Genomic DNA, 17,422 nt, shown 5'->3' with positions numbered 1-17,422 from the left:
AATATATATATAATATATATATATATATATATTTTTTTTTTTTTTGAGCCATAATCTCCTTAATTTGCCCAGACTCGTCTCCACCTTGTGACCTTCCTGTATTAGCCTCCCTAGTAGATCTCATATTACTTTTTCCCTTGGAATGAGGAGCCAGGCAATGCTGGCTCCTCTCTACCTTAAAACTCTCACCTCAGGGCCACTGCACTTGCTGCTTCCTTTGCCTTGTGTGGTTTTCTCTTGACTATCTTTGGAGCTCACTTTCTCACTTTCCTAGGTCTCCATTCAAATGTCACCTGGTTAGGGAAATCTTCACTGCCACCTTATCTAAAGTCACACACACACACACACACACACACACACGCACACACAGACACACCTACACACTCACATGCATACACATATAACTCCTAGCCATCTTTCTTGCTATTTTTCTAGTTACATGTACCTATCATATTATATATTTTATATATTTATTTCATTTGTTTTCTGTATCTCATCATAATATACATTCATCAATATGTAAGTTTACTGGGGTTTTTTTTTTTGGTAGAATAGCCCTCAATAAATGTTTATTTAGGGCTGCAGTTGTAGCTCATTGGTAGGGTGCTTGCCTAGCATGTGTAAGGCACTGGGTTCAATTCTCAGCATCACATACAAATAAATAAATAAAATGAAGGTTCATTGACAACTGAAAAAAATTTTAAAAATGTATTTATTATAAATATATGCATTAAGCTTCAGGAGTATTTTACTTTACCTTCTATATAAATTTCAGCAGAAGTTGAATCTGTCCCATAGATGTTGGAAGCAAAGCAGGAATAGCGTCCTGTGTCCTCTTCAAAGGCTTCAGCAATGGTTAACGAATGCAGATTTCCTTCCTGGACGATGTGAATGTCTGGGGAATTTTCAAGCTCCTTGCCTTCACAGTACCACCTGCAAGCAAGGGAATATGGCCTTTGGACACAACTAAAGAAACAAGACTTAATAATATAGATGGCTCTAGATACTTCGTAAGAAGAAAACTGTGAAAAACTAAGAGTCAGAACATTAAACAATCTGTTATTTGATTGTGACAATGAGAGAGTTGGCAGTATTCAAATCACATTGACACTTTACTCATGAGATTGGAAAGTTGCTCTTATTAAGAATGATACAAGGGCTGGGGATATAGCTCAGTTGGTAGAGTGCTTGCCTTATGTGCACAAGGCCCCAAGTTCAATCCCCAGCACCACCAAAAAGAGTTACAAGCTAGGTACAGTGGCCCAAATTCAATCCCCAGCACCAGCAAAAAAAGATACAAGCTAGGTACAGTGGCCCATGCCTGCAATCCCAGCCACTTGGCAATCTGAAACAAAGGATAGCAAATTCTAGGGCAGCTTGGGCAATTTAGGAGACTAAATTATCTCAAAATAAAAAAAATAAAAAGGGTTGGGCATGTACAAGGCCTTGGATGTGATTCTTAGCACCAGGAATTAAAAAAAAAAGTGGGGGGCTACAATTGCAAGAAGATAGAAAGCAAGTACAGCCAACTAGGAAGAGTAGGAGAGTAGGGTAGAAAGACAAGGGTGTTTGATATGGAACTTGACTTCTCCAAAAGTGCCTTTCAGCTTTCTATAGTGGGCATTAAATAAACACTTCTTTAGCTTATTTAGAGAACATTGAATAGATAATAAAGCTTTGTGAAGTGGTATACACTCATCCCTGCTGTTAAATTGTATCTGACCTAACTGAAAATTAATTTGTTCCGTTACTTGAGTCACTAAAGTAAGAAGGATGAGTCATATTTCCCCAGGAGAGAGCCCACTCTGGAAAATAACCTAAGTTAAGTATTTAATTATAATTCTATATAATTGATGTTATACTATAATACAAGTTTCTACCTTGCCAAGTTTTCTGGCTAAAAGTTTATACAACATAATAATATAAAATGATGTTGAAGATGTGGAGGTGCATAATAAGAAAAATAAACATTAAAGTTCAATGGAAATGTCACTTCTCATATCACAGATTGGCAAATCTAAAGGTTTGATCATTCTCATACATCATTAGTGGGAATGTAACATGGCATAACACCTATGAAAGGAATGTGGAAATACTGCCATAATCACACATACATTTATTCTTGGACCTAACAAACCCACTTGTTGGAATCTATCATACAGATGGACTTCCAAACACACACAAAATGATATATGTACAAGCTACTCATTGAAATAGTCAAAGATTGAAAACAAGCCAAGTGTCCATTTTTAGGGAACTGATCAATAAACTACAATAGAGCCACACAGTGGAACATGCTGTGATCTAAAAAGAGAGTAAGATCACTGATGTGGAAGAATCCTAAGATACACAGTTATATTTTAATTGTAAGCTGCAAAATAGTAGATATAGGGTGTTAGCTCTGTTTGAGAAATGAGTTATGGATTGAATTATATATCCCCCAAAAATATGTTGAAGTCCTAACCCCCTGTGCTTGAGAATATGATCTTATTTGAAAAAATGTCTTTAAAAAGTCTTTGCAGATGTAATCAAGTTAAGGTGGGCCTTAATCCAATATGGCTGAGGTTCTTATAAGAGAATGAAAATCCTACATAAAAATAAAGACACATGGGGGACCCCTGTGATGACAGAGGTAGAGATGAGAGTGATGCAGTTGTAGGCCAAGGAGCACCAAGGACTGATATCCACTACCAGAAACCAGGGAGAGGCAAGGAAGGATTTTACTCAGAGTCTCAAATGGAACACAGCCCAGGTGAACCACCCACCTTTTTTGGGGGGGTATTAGGGATTTAATCCAGGGATGCTTTATCACTGAGCTACATCCCCAGCCCATTTTCTTTTTTTATTTTGAGACAGGGTCTCACTAAATTGCGTAGGGGCTCACTAAATTGCTGAGGCTGGCTTTGAACTTTCAATCCTCCTGCCTCAGCCTCCCTGAGTTGCTGGGATTACAGGCTTAGGCCACCACATCCAATCTTGATGACACTTTGATTTCAGACTTCTATTCTTCAGAACTGTATGAGAATAAATTTCTGTTGTTTTAAGTCATCCGATTTGTGAAAATTTGTCATGGCAGCCATAGGAAACAGATTTAGGGAGGCAAGAAATAAGATACTAACTCATTTGCATTTGCATAAAGAAAACTGGATAGAATAAAATGAAAGTTAAGAGTAGCTGCCTGTGGGGGTAACACAAGGTGGATGATGATTTATAGGAGTAAGATGTGTCCTTGTACCCTTTTATACTATTTTTACTTTTTGAAATAATTATTAATCAACATAACAAAAAGCAATTAAGGGGAGGAATATTATAACTAATCAGTGTAAAAAATTAAAGAATCTTGGTATTTACTAGTCTTCATTGTCATTTCAGATCTAACTACTCAGTACTTTAATTCTTCCCTCCCACCATTTATATAAAGTAAAATTCTAAAGCACATTAAAGGAAACCCACCTACTCAACTACTTTCTAACAGTCAAACTGTTCTCTACTGTTCCATAAATATGTCATGGTCACCCCCATATTCAAGTCACTGCTCATGTTTTTCTGAGATGCTTTTCCTCTGCCTTTCAGCAACTGCAAATAGAATTTATGCACCAAAACTTGGCTCAGATGTCACCTCCTACTCAAAGTTACATGTTACCACCTATTTTCAATGATTGTTAGGTTTTCTAAATTTTTTTTCACCTTTTTGTGAGTGTGTTATTTCCTTCATCAAATTATCTTCCAGTCTTTGAGTTCTGTTGTGGCAGTGGTACACAATAAAGGCAGCTGAGGAGATGGGTTTGTAAATCTCCCAGAGCACAAACCTCACTAGCTCTAAGGAGCTTATAATGAACAAAGCCTCAGAACACGTAGTTCCAAATACAAAATCTGGGTGTCAAATCAAACATGACAAATTGAGAAAATGTGTTATCTTTACTCCCTTCCTAAAATACCTCTAAAATGAGAATAAGATAATTTTTTTTAAAGGTACAATACCACAAAGACAAAAAGAATGGAAGGGGAGACAACAGCAGACCTGAAACTTCAGAAACTTTTGGAAGATGGAAAGCATGTTGAGCAGTCAGAAGAGTTGAGAAATGTGAAAAGCAAAAACCTTCTTGGAGATGGCAGTAAAGGACATAGCCAATCCATGCAGCAGAATTCCAGAGAGTTTTGGGATTTGGAAACACAAGATTGCTAACAAAAGGGAAGGAGATATGGAGGAACCCCGGAACCAAGTGTGGTGGTGTACACTGGTAATCCCAGCTACTCAGGAGACTTGAGGCGGGAGGATGGCAAATTCTAAGCCAGCTAGTAATTTAGCAAGACCTTATCTCAAAATTTAAAGAATGAAAAGGGCACTGGGCACGATGGCATACAACTGTAATCCCAGCAACTCAGGAGGCTGAGACAGGAGGATCTCGAGTTCAAAGCCAGCCTCAGCAATTTAGCGAGACCCTAAGCAACTAGTGAGACCCTGTCTCTATAAAAAAATACAAAATAGGGCTGGGGATGTGCCTCAGCGGTTGAGTGTCCCTAAATTCAATCCCTGGTTACCCCCACCCCCCAAAAAAGAAAAGGGCTACAGATATAGCTCAGCGTAGAGTGCCCCTGGGTTCAATTCCCAGGACTGAAAAAACAGACAAGAAAAAGGGGAACAAAACAAAATTGATAATGACAACAACCAAGGCTGTTAGTTACAAATTTGGAAAAATGAGCTCTAACCCACCATTTCAGGTTCCTTCCTTACATCTGAGCAGTTAGGGAATATCCCTGGAAGAAGGCTGAGTTGCAGGCTGAACAAGCAGCTGTTCCATATTGGAGGAGGAGAAGAAGGCCTGCAGAAAGGGATTTCTCTAGGGGGGGAAAATGGGCCTGGTGGAGTATCCTAGGCTTAACTGCATGGAACAGAATTTTTTGAATTTTCACAGATTGATTGGAAAACCAAGACAAATTTGTGAAAGGACCACAGAACTGAGTCATATAAAAATAGACACCAAGAACCAAGACAATAATCAACTTTAGGTCAAAATAAAAAGGAATACATTTGGCCCTATATATCTGTGGGTTCCTCATCTTCAGATTCAACCAACTGTGGATCTAAACTATTTGGAAAAAAAAAAATTGTGTCAGTACCGAGTATGATTTTTTTTCCTGTAATTTCCCTAATTCCCTACAGTATAATAACTATTAACAAAACATTTACATTATACTAAGTATTGTAAGTTATCTAGAGATGGGAAAGTCTGGAGGTTTAATTCAGTGGTAGAGCACTTGCACAGCATGTTTGAGGTCCTGGGTTCAATCCCTACCCCCCTACCCCCCCAAAAAAGTTATATTAGATGATGTGCATAGATTATGTGATATGCAAATATTAAACTAATGGCTTTATATAAGGGACTTGAGTATCTGAAGATTCTGGTATCCACTGGGGAGTCCTGGAATCAGTCCCCTGAGAACATAGAGATGACTATATAAGCAAAGAAATATTCATTTTATCTTACGAGGCTTGGTAGTGAACAATATTTATATGTTAACAATAAAATAAAAATTAAATATTTCTTAAAAACAACAATATGTTATGATCATATTGAAAAATGTAAAAATAAAATAAGGGTGCTGGTTTAATATAGGGGCACTAAACCTCTACTTTACAGAACAGGAAATCAATAGAAAGTAGCTTACATTAGCATGGCAAGCAACAGCAGTGTAAGCATTTTACGGTGGTTCACTTTCGGTGAAAACAAGAATTTACTAGGTTATTTGCCCTTTCACTGTGTTGATATTTACACTGGCGGTGCAAAAGACACAGTGGGTAAAGTTGCTGATTCTTTATTAGCCACACAAATTAAAGCACTGTCACAAAACTGACGATGGTTTTTGGATCCGCTACCATGCTCATAGTAAGAGAAAAAAAAATACAGTTTCAAGAAAAAATTTCCTTGACAAAGCAATAAAAATCATGACTTTTACTAAATTTCAATATTGAGCTGGGCATGGTAGAGCATGCCTATAATCCCAGTGGTTTGAGAGGCTGAAGCAGGAGGATGGCAAGTTCAAATCCAGCCTCAGAAACTTAGTGAGGCCCTAAGCAATTTAGTGAGACCCTGTCTCTAAATTAAGAATATAAAAAAGGGCTGGTGATGTGGCTCATTGATTGATTGAGCACACCTCTGGGTTCAATTCCCTGTATAGAAAAAAATAAAATAAAAATCAACTTTGAATTCATGTCTTTTTAAAAAAATTTTTTTTAGTTGTTGATGGACCTTTATTTTATTCATTTATTTCTATGTGGTGCTGAGAATTGAACCCAGTGTGCCGCAGTATGGCTGGGCACAATTCAGGAGCCACTTGTCAAAAGAAACGAACTTTATTTTTAGAACCACACACCACACCACAAAGCTCCTCAGGAAAAACCTTCAGAGCCCAACTGCCACCACCGGCTTCCCACAAGCCTCTCCACCTCCCCCACTCCTCCTGCTCTTGAGGCTGATTGGCTGGGTCGCTGGGCAGAGCCAAAAAAAGTCCCCCAATGAGCAGCTCTGTGGTCTGAAAGGGCGGGGAAATAGCCCAATGAGCATCACCGCAGAGGAGCCAATCAGTTGGCAGCTAGAAGTTTGCTGGGGCTGCTGTGACCCAATCATCAGCTGGCAGCTGGAAGTTTTCTGGCAGCTGGAAGTTTGCTGGGGCCCCTTTCGCTGTGGCTCTCAGCACCAGTGCCTCACACATGTGAGGCAAGTGCTCTAACACTGAGCCATAACCCCAGCCTGCCATGTCTTTTTAATATTCTTTATTTTCTCAAAAATAATGGAAGTATGCCTGTCATTTCAAGTAAAAACAACTGATAGTATTCATTGCCAATGGAAAAAAAAAAAGAGCTTTCAGGAAAAACTAGAAAATTTGTATCCCCCCAGAGTGAGTTTAGGGTTTCAATACTTAAAGACTTTTTATTTCATCCAAAAGTATTTAGATGAAATAAAAAATATTTTTGATATTATATAATAAAATGTTTTACCCTTTGGAAGATCTGCATTATTTATTTTCCAAATGACCAAATGTTATCTATTCAAAGGTCAAAATAGACCAATAGGTTTTAGAATAGCAAAGGACAAAAGTTCATCGGTATGGTTTCAGATTTCACATTGCAACTAACCTTCAGGAAATTACTGCTAGTTGAATTTTGTTGTAGTATTAAATAGCACTAGCCACAAAGATCTGAAAGGTTATTAAAATGCTCCTCCTATTTCCAAAACATATCTGTATAAGACTGTATTTATTGCACTGACTTCAACCTAAACAGCACATTACAATAAACTGAATGTAGAAGCATATGTGAGAATCCAGCTATCTTTTGGTAAGCTAGACACTAAAGAGTTTTGTAAAATCTGTAAAATAATACTACTCTTCTCACTAAAACTTTTTGCTTTGGAAAAGCTATTCCTTGTAAAATTATTCATCTTAACATGTTTATTATTGTTATTTAAAAATGAATGAATAGCTGGTGTGGTAGTGTATGCCTATAATTCCAGATTGGGAGAAGAAAGAAGGAAGATCACAAGTTCAAGGTCAGCCTCAGTAATTTAGGGAGGCCCTAAGCAACTTAGCAAGACCCTGTCTCAAAACAAAACATAAAAAGGGCTGGGAATTAGCTCACCCTGGATTTAATCCCCAGTACAAAATGGGGCAGGGGGTGGGGAGGGGTCAGGGAATGCATGCATAAATATTTAAAACATTTCTCAGTTTAATTTCAATACAGTAAATAATTATAAACAAAATCTATTTTGAGTCTCAATCATTTTTTAAGATTATTAAGGGGGGGTCTGAGAATCAAAATTTTGAGAATCACTGGTATATTATTCAGAAATCAAAAGGGAAATAAACAGGAAATTGCAGAGAGTTGAAAGTAGTCTGTTCTTTAGTATTTGATTTTTAAGTAATGTAGATCTATTTATTTGATGAAACAAATATAAACAGCTATTTCAAAAAAAGAAATCCTTTATTTCTATAAATATTACAGGATTATCTCAATTCTTTAGATTTCTCATCTTTACTAAGATGAGAATGAAATCATCCATTAATAATTGGTTAGCCCGAAGGAGTTAAGAGGAATGATTCAAACTGTGGAACCCTCAATCAAAAGTGATCTAATCCCTACTCAAATGGCCGTGATGGCTTCAAACAATCCCAAAGAACAAGTAGTAACCATGTCTCTGTCTATAATACCATGAGTGGCTCAGAAATAACATGCTGGTCAGGTGAAAGGGTCTTAAATCTACCCTGCTATCCTGAAGAATTCTGAGGTAGGAGAATAACATACTCTCCTCAAAGTCTATCCATGTTAGGGCATGCTTTCACAGAATTGTCCTTACCAGGGCACATTTTTAGAAAGCCAAGTCCTAATGACCCTTACAGAATGGCAGCAGGTGCCAGATGTGATTCATGGCTCAGCAGAAATGAGTCAAAGTTCTGGGAAACAGGGCAGGTCCAAATGACAGAGAAGGATCCACCTTTGATACACTGGTATAGCTGGTCAGATCTGCTAATTTGGCTACCTACCAAGCTGGCAAAGGAGGATACCGAAGAAACACATTTGTCAGATTTAACTGGATTTTTTTGGCTGCAAATCACCATTCTGCTGTTAAGTTACTATTTCATCTAAAATATGACTTGGATAAATATTATGACTCATTGTTTTAGCACATTAACAACTTCTAAATGTAATTTGAATGTGATATTCTGGCTCACCAGGAATAATGCTCATTAAAAGAATAATGACTCAGAGTCCAACTTCAACCTTGCCCTAGCCCTTCCAAAGTCCTTTTTCTACCTATGCTTCTTTCTTCTCATACCCTTTTCTTTTCTTTTGTAGAAACTATGTCATTTGTAATCATATATTTATTTGTAGGTTTATTTCCTTAATGTCTCTCTCTTAATGTCCCTTTCTGGGCAATAAATACCACAAAGACTAACAGGACTCAAACTTATGTTGGATTTTGTGACTCAATTTGGCCTTTTGAATATCTTGTTTAATTGCTATTAAGTTAAAAAAAAAAACTTAAGTTTTCATGTCCAGTGGCTGTGTTTTACTGGATAGAATATAAGGATGAATGCAGGAAGATAGTTTTTTTTTAAGTTTTATTAAAATGTATTGAGTTATTCATAGTGGAAACTTCTTCCACCTGATGATAACTTAAGAAAGGCATACATAAGCAATTATCTATATGAAGATGTCAAGACCATACCTTGCTACATCACCAATTTTGGATATAATAAGAGAGAATGAATAAATGTGATTTTTTTTTTCAGGGGGTAAGTACCAAAGATTGAACTCAGGAGCACTCGATTACTGAGTCACGTCCCCAGGCCTATTTTGTATTTATTTAGAGACAGGGTCTCATTGAGTTGCTTAGCACCTGCTTTTGCTGAGGGTGGCTTTGAATTCATAATCCTCCTGCCTCAGCCTCCCCAGCCTCTGGGATTATAGGCATGCACCACCACCACTGTGCCTGACTGTGAAAATATTTTTTTAAAAATGAACAGACATTCTTCAGAAGAAGAAATACAAATGGTCAACAAACATATAAAAAAATGTTCAACATCTCTAGCAATGAGAGAAATGAAAATTAAAACTACACTGAGATTTCATCTCACTCCAGTCAGAATGGCAATTATCAAGAATAATTGGGGTTGTGGCTTAGTGGTAGAGTGCTTGCCTAGTTTGTGAGAGGCATTGGGTTCAATCCTCAGCAGTGCATAAAAATAAATAAATAAACTAAAGTATTGTGTCCATCTACAACTAAAAAAATATTAAAAATAAAAAGGAGGGCTGGGGATGTGGCTCAAGCGGTAGCGCGCTCGCCTGGCATGCGTGCGGCCCGGGTTCGATCCTCAGCACCACATACCAACAAAGATGTTGTGTCCGCCGAGAACTAAAAAAATAAATAAATATTAAAAATTCTCTCTCTCTCTCTCTCTCTCTCTCCTCTCTCACTCTCTCTTTAAAAAAAAATAAAATAATAAAAAGGATACAAGTAACAATAAATGTTGGCAAGGATATGGGGCAAAGGATACACTTATACATTGTTGATGGGATAGAAAGCAGTATGAAGACTCCTCAAAAAGACAGGAATGGAACCACCATTTGACCCAACTATCCCATTCCCTGGTTTGTATCCAAAAGATTTAAATCCACATACCACAGTGACACAGTCATATTGATGTTTATAGCAGCTCAATACACAATAGCTAAGCTATTGTAAATTTGCAAGTAATTGGATGGACCTGGAGACTATCATGCTAAGTGAAATAAGCCAGTCTTCAAAAACCAAAGGTCTAATGTTTTCTCTGATATGTGGAAGCTAACCCACAATAAAGGGGGATAAGGAAAGAATAGATGTTTAGTAGAATAGACAAAGGGGAATGAAAGGAGGGGAGGGGGAATAGGAAAAGGAAAGACAGTGGAATGAATTCAAAATAATTTCTCTATGTACTTATATGAATATACCATAGTGAATCCTACCATCAAGTACATCCATAAAAATGGGGTCCTAACTAGAATAAAATATATTCCATGCTTGTATAATTATATCAAATTAATTCTATCATGATGTATAACTTAAAAGAACCAATTAAAAAAAAAGAATTGTTTTTAAAGTAAAAGAATTTCTTCCATCAATAGATTTAAAAAAATGAAAAAGATGAAATTACTTTGGATAGGGTTAGAAATTCTTCATTTCCTTCATCCCATTGTAGTTATTGCTAAATCACTACATAATTCATTTATTTATTTAATTTATTATTTATGGCTGGGCACATGCATGCCTATAATCCCAGCAGCTCAGGAGGCTGAGGCAGGAGGATTGCAAGTTCAAAGTTAGGCTTAGCAATTTAGTGAGGCACTAAGCAATTTAACAAGACCCTGTCTCTAGATAAAATATAAAAAATGGGCTGGGGATACAGCTCACTGGTTAAGTACCCCTTGGTTGAATCCCCTGTACCAAATAAATAAATAAATATAAAAATAAAATCTAAAAAGTTATTATTATTTATTCTCTTTAACCTCAAGTAGAATGCAACGTGGCGCTGAACTTTGCTTTATTTGTAAGAACTCCTGAGTATGTGATGCATAGAGTGTGTTGGATGAATTGTTATTGAATGAATGAACATGAATTTTCCAGTTTTGTTGTCTTTGATTCAATGTATTTGAATCTTTACATATTACTTTTTTTTTTTTTGTACCAGGGATTGAATCCAGGGGCACTTAACCACTAAACCACATACCCAGCCCTTTTTATTTTATTTTGTTATGACACAGGATCTTGCTAAATCACTTCAGGTGTCACTAACTTGCTGAGGCTGATTTTGAACATGCAATCTTCCTGCCTCAGCATTTGGAGCCTTTGGGATTATAGATGTGTGCCACCACGCCTGACTTTCCATATTACATAGTTTAAAGTATAACTTCTTTCTTCTGCTTGCTACTCTAAATTTTTCTTTCAAGAATAAATTCTTCTATTTGCTCAATTGGGAGCCTTTCACTGTGTTGATTTCCCCTACCTGTTGGAAAACCTTGCATGTTAGGGGATGTTGGCTCTGATTATAGGAGTGGTTGCTGGTGATTGTTGGGAAGAGGCAGACCATGATTTTAGGTAGGTGAACATTGTGTACCAGTAGCTCCTCTGACTTCCTGGCTATTGTTAGCTATCTGGGACACTGCCCCGTCTTTTCAGAACACATTTGCTGCTCTGGCTTCCGTGTTTAGGGCTGTGCTTGTTGTTCAGCCTAAACAAGGGAAGAGGCAGGCACTGACCTGCACAGCTGCTCTGACTGTAATTCCCAGATTAATCACCCTGACTGCCCTGGGCCCTCTTCTGCTTATTCTGTCTCATGCCTCTGAGCCTAGAGTATACCCAGAAGAGTTGTCAGCTCCACAGTACTTTTTTTCTGGGATATGATTTGGATTTTGGTTTTCCTTGTCAAACAGATTCCTTGTGCTTAGAGGTAAATTTAGTATAAAACCAATAAAACTAGGTTTCTCATTGACATGGCTCCCTTCTTAGGCCCTATGCTTAATTTTGCATTCATGATTTGGCTTTATTTATCTTACAGGGGACCTCCCAATTTTTATAAGCTTCAAGGCTCACAAAATTTGGATCTGACCCTCCATATAAAATTTCTTTTCTTTTTAATATTTTTTTTAGTTGTTGATGGACCTTCATTTTTATTTATTTATATGAGGGGCTAAGAATCGAACCTAGTGCCTCACACATACTGGGCAAGCACTCTACCACTGAGCTACAACCAGCCTTCCATATGGAATTTCTACCTGTGGGAAATTTCTAAAAATTTTGTACTTACAGATGGTATTCTATGTTGTGTTCCAGTTACATTTTGGGGTGCTGGAATATAAGATAGACCCATGAGCTCAGTCTACCATTTTGATATAGTGCCCTTTTCACAGTTAAATCACTCCTAATTTGCCTTCTGTACCTATCACTCTCTCAAAACTGCTCTTACTGAGGCCATTGGTGGCCTCCATATTATTAAATCAAATGATACCTTCCAGTTTTCATCTCACTTGACTTCTAATTAGTATTCAGTGTAGTTGACTACTTATGCCATTCTGAAGCAACTTTTTTTTTTAATGAGCCCCATTTTTCTCCTTCCATTTAGGATGTACCTTTCCAACCTCCTTTCAGAGGGATTTCTTCCTCTACCCAAACTTTAAATGTCAGAATTCCTATGCAACATTGCAGAGACAGAAGTGATACTCAAACAGATTAACAGCTGCTTCAGAATGGATACCCTAACCAATCATAATGAAGAAAACCACAGGCACACTCAAGGGCTGTACCAATTATACTGATTAAATATCACTTTTGGAGAGTGATATTTGCTGCTTTTGTAGCAATTCTTTTCTGACAAAAGTATGAATAAGAAAATTGAGGTCAATTTCATACAAAAATGTAAAAGTTAAAGTATTAGCAAACCAGATCTAGAAATATAAAAAAAGATAATAAATTATGACCAATTTGTGTTTCTCTCAAGAATTCAAGTTTCATTTAACATTGTAAAACTAACATTCTGTACCAAATTAACAAAGAAAAATAACAATCTTAATAAATGCAGTGTTTAATAAAATTCCATTTCCATTCATTATTTTAAAAAAATTCTTCCTAGACAAAAGGATTTATAACAAAATCCTATGTAATATTGAAAAATGGAAAGTATTCTTGTTAAGATTAAAAATAAGCCTGGAGCACCTAGCATCAGCATTTCTGTTCAACATTGTACTTGAAGGCTTAGCCAACTGAAAAAGGGAAAAGAATGAAGTTCAAGAGAGGATTGGACAGGAAGAATATTCAAAAAAATCTATGATCAATTTTCATGAATTTAGCAGTTGTTGAATAAAAATTTCCTAAAGAAGAATTATTTCATGAAGTTTATAAAGTCAACTACATTTCTATACGTAACAAAAATAGAATATAATTTTTAAAAAGGTACCATTTACATTAGATACCTATGCATAAAGCTAACTCAAGATTTGTAAGACTCTAAGAAACAATTATAAATCTTTATTAAAAGATATTCAAGCAATGGAAAAATATACCTTGCTCTTGAATATTAAAGCTCAATATTTTAGCTGGGTTCAATGGCACACACATAATCCCAGAGGCTCCAAAGGCTGAGGCAGGAAGATCACAAGTTCAAGGCCAGCCTCAGCAATTTAACAAGGTCCAAAGCAACTTATTGAGAACCTATCTCAAAATAAAAAATAATTGGATATGTGGCTCAGTGGCCGAACCCTCCTGGGTTCAATCCCTGGTACCCCACCCCAAAGCTCAATATTTTGAATATATCAAATCCCCTATAAACTGATCTATAGATTCAATTCCATAAATCTTATTATATTTAAAAAATGTTAGTGAAATTTGTCATGATGATTCTAAAACTTGTAGAAAAAAAGATCAAAATGAACCAAAAATTCTTAAAATAAAAAAATTGGAAATCAAGAACTATGAAAAACCTATTGTAATATGATAAACCGCAGGAAAAGAACAGAAAGCCCAGAACTATATCCACAAGTACATGAAATTTTGCTGAATGATAGAACCAGCACTAGAGAAAAGTGGGGAGAAGATGTACTTTTCCATAAGATGCTGTTGGAAAAATAGGTTATCCAATCAGAAACAAACAAAAACCACAATGGTTTACCTGCTTTACAAAATATACAAAAATCAACTTTAAGTGGGTTAAAAAAAGACATGGAAAGCAAATTATAAAACCTTTAGGAGAAAATATACAAGGAGTATATCTTTTTTACTTTGAGATTAGAATTTCTTAAAATTGACACAAGCTACAAAACCCAAAAACATAAAAAGGAAAACTAATTAATTCGATACCAAAGTTAAGAATGACTAATATCAAAAGACACCATAGAGAAAACAAAACAAAAAAAATCAAACTAGGAGAGGATATTTTTATAACACATGTGTCACATGATTGGTATCAAGAATATTTGAACAAGTAGAAAATGGGTCAAAGATTAAGCAAATCCTTTATAGAAACCGAATCTAGAATGGCCCATAAATCTATGAAAAAATTCACAATCTTATGACTAACTCTGGAAATAAACATTTAAACCACCGGTGTTTCACCAATAACACTTTATACCCACTACCTTGGCAAAACTTAAAATGTGATGTCAATATTGGCAATGATGTAGAACAACCAAAATGCTTATACAGTGTTGTTGGGAATGTAAATTGAAACAATGCCTTTGGAAAACAATTTGATGTTATTATGAAGTTGAAGTTATGCATACTCTGCTAGCAATTCCATGCCTAGACACACTCATGCACCAGGGAAAATTCAGAGAATATATTAGAAAATGTATATCATTACTCAATGAGGAAAAATATTAGAAGCAACCCAAATTTACATCAATAATATAATAATCTGGCCATATAGTAAAATACTATAGAGCAATGAAAATGAGTATAATAAATAGATTTACATGTACTTCTTAAGGAAAAGAGTAGCAAAAGAATATAGACATTCTGATTCCATTTACATAAAGTTTTGCAACCACATAAACATACTAATTTTTTTTTACATTATATTATGGAAACTTTAAACATACACAAGGTAGAGAGACTAGTACAGTGAACCCCTGTGCCCATATCAACAAATTATCAGCAGTTTGTTAAAACAAAGGCAGCTGGCCTCATCCCTAGAGATTCTGACTCAGTTAGACCCAAGTGTGTCTACAATGCTTTTCCATAAAGGTCCCAGGCGATGCTGACTCTCCCGGGTCAGGGACCCTCTTCGCCTCTTTTAGGAGGCTCTCAGAATCTGGCCTCTACGTCTCTGGACTTAACCTCAAATAATTTCCTCCTCACTTTATGTTCTAGCTGCATTTCAATTCCTTAAACTTAATATTTGCTTTGATGCCTCAAGGACTTCAAATTTTCCATTCCCTCAGCCTACAACACTTTTTCTTGCACCTTACTTTGCTGAGCTAACTCTCATCTTTTATGTTTCAGCTTTAATATCATGGTTCAGGATACACCAACCTATACACCAGGTTTGGTCCCTCTGCTAACTGCTGCCTTCTTTATAACATTTATCACAATTGTAATTGTATAATCACTTGCAAAATTTTTATTACCTACTTGGGCACAGTGGCACACTCCTGTACTCATAGGCTGAGGCAGGAGCATCAAAAGTTCAGAGCCAGCCTCAGCAACTTAGCGAGGCCTGAAAAACTTAGCAAGACTCTGTCTCAAAATAAAATATTAAAAGGGCTGGGGAGGTTGGGGTCATGGCTCAGTGGTAGAGTCTAGCATGTGTAAAGCCCTGGGTTCAATCCTCAGCACCACATAAGATAAATAAATAAAATAAAGGTATTGTGTCCAACTACAACTAAAAAATAAATATTAAAAAAAAGCAAATTCCCCCTTTAAAATAAAAAAAGGTTGCAGGGCCTGGGGATGTGACTCAGTGGTTAAGTGCCCCTGTGTTCAGTCCCTGGTACAAAAGAAAAAAAAATTATTGTCTGTGTCCCTTACTAGACAAAACTCCATAATTGCAGTGATTTTTTCTGTTTTATGGCTGCTTTTTAAAAATTTCCTTTTTTGCTGCACGGAGGTTCCTCATGCATGGTAAACAAGTGCTCTGCCATTGAGCTACACTCACAGTCCCTTTGAAATTTTGTATTTTGAGATGGAGTCTGTCTGAGGTGCCCAGGCTGACCTTGAACTTATACTACTTCTGCCTCAGTCTCCCAGGGATTACAGGTGTGTGCTGTCCATGTCTGGCATGCTTGCTGTTTAAATTTAGCACATTCAATAGTACCAGGCACATAAATAGCCACTGGATATTTGTTGGATAAATTAATCTAGATTTTCCCCTAAAGGTAGAAGAATATCCTCTAAATAATATAATATGAAATGCCTCTATGTCATTTAAGATATCCTTTTTCTTCATAACAATTTTGTTTCCTTTTTCTTTCCTTGGCACATAACTTGTAGGAACATAACTGAAGTAGCAAAAACAAAACACAGTGGCCATCATTATCTATAAAAAGGTAAATTGGTGCTGTCTCAGAAGGTTGTATACAAGCAAACACAGAGTGACCCAGCTGTACATTCCTGGGAAAAGAATTTGGCATCAGGATACAAAAAGGGATCATGGCCATTTGCTGTGAATTCTTGCAGACTCTTTCATCTGGGTTAACGCATGAATGTATTTCATTTTCTAAGACAAGGCCTCTGATGAAACTAAATTCAAAATTAACATGCTTTGAAAAACACTAGCTTCCATCATTCAGGATCCTGCTTCTACTTATAAATCAATCTCTACTCAATTAACTTGGAAATCAACAACAATATAAGCAAAAATGATTTTTCAACTTGCTAAACTAGTGTCACAAGAACATGGGTAAAACACTGATAACACATGAGTTAGCATATGGATAGTTGCCAAGTATACATATATCTTCTTGATAAAATAGTAAAACAATACTTTCCTTATTGACTGTGGTATTTTTTTGTTTGTTTGGTATTGGGAATTGAACCCAAGTGTGCTTAACCTCTGAGCCACATCCCCAGCCTCTTTTTATATTTTATTTAGAGACAGAGTGTCACTGAGTTACTTAAGGCCTTGCTAAGTTGAACTTCTGATCCTCCTGCCTCAGTCTTCCAAGTAGCTACGATTACAGGCATGTCTCACTGTGCCTGGCTTGACTATGGTATTCTTATTTAACAAATTGAAATGACTCTTCTTACTAATTTAATGGGTTTTTGTTTTGTTTAGTTTTGTTTTGTGTGTGTGTGTGTGTGTGTGTGTGTGTGTGTGAGAGAGAGAGAGAGAGAGAGAGAGAGAGAGAGAGAGAGAGAGAGAGAGAGAGATTGAGGTAACATGCAAAGGTTTTGGG

The 17,422-nt window shown here is 36.5% G+C and overlaps 1 protein-coding gene across 1 annotated transcript in view; it reads right to left on the bottom strand.

The window, feature by feature from the left end:
• Positions 1 to 17,422, bottom strand: part of Mypn (myopalladin) — a 98,833-nt gene that overhangs the window by 62,138 nt on the left and 19,273 nt on the right. Inside the window, exon 4 of the mRNA XM_026394643.2 lies at positions 758 to 933. Within this exon, the coding sequence (XP_026250428.1) occupies positions 758 to 933 (176 nt within the window). The remainder of the gene's footprint in view (positions 1 to 757; positions 934 to 17,422) is intronic.

This window comes from Urocitellus parryii, chromosome 5, assembly GCF_045843805.1.
Source record: "Urocitellus parryii isolate mUroPar1 chromosome 5, mUroPar1.hap1, whole genome shotgun sequence".
Classification (NCBI taxonomy): Eukaryota; Metazoa; Chordata; class Mammalia; order Rodentia; family Sciuridae; genus Urocitellus; species Urocitellus parryii.
Note: the sequence above shows the minus strand (reverse complement) of the source record. Positions and strands in the feature narration are given on the sequence as shown.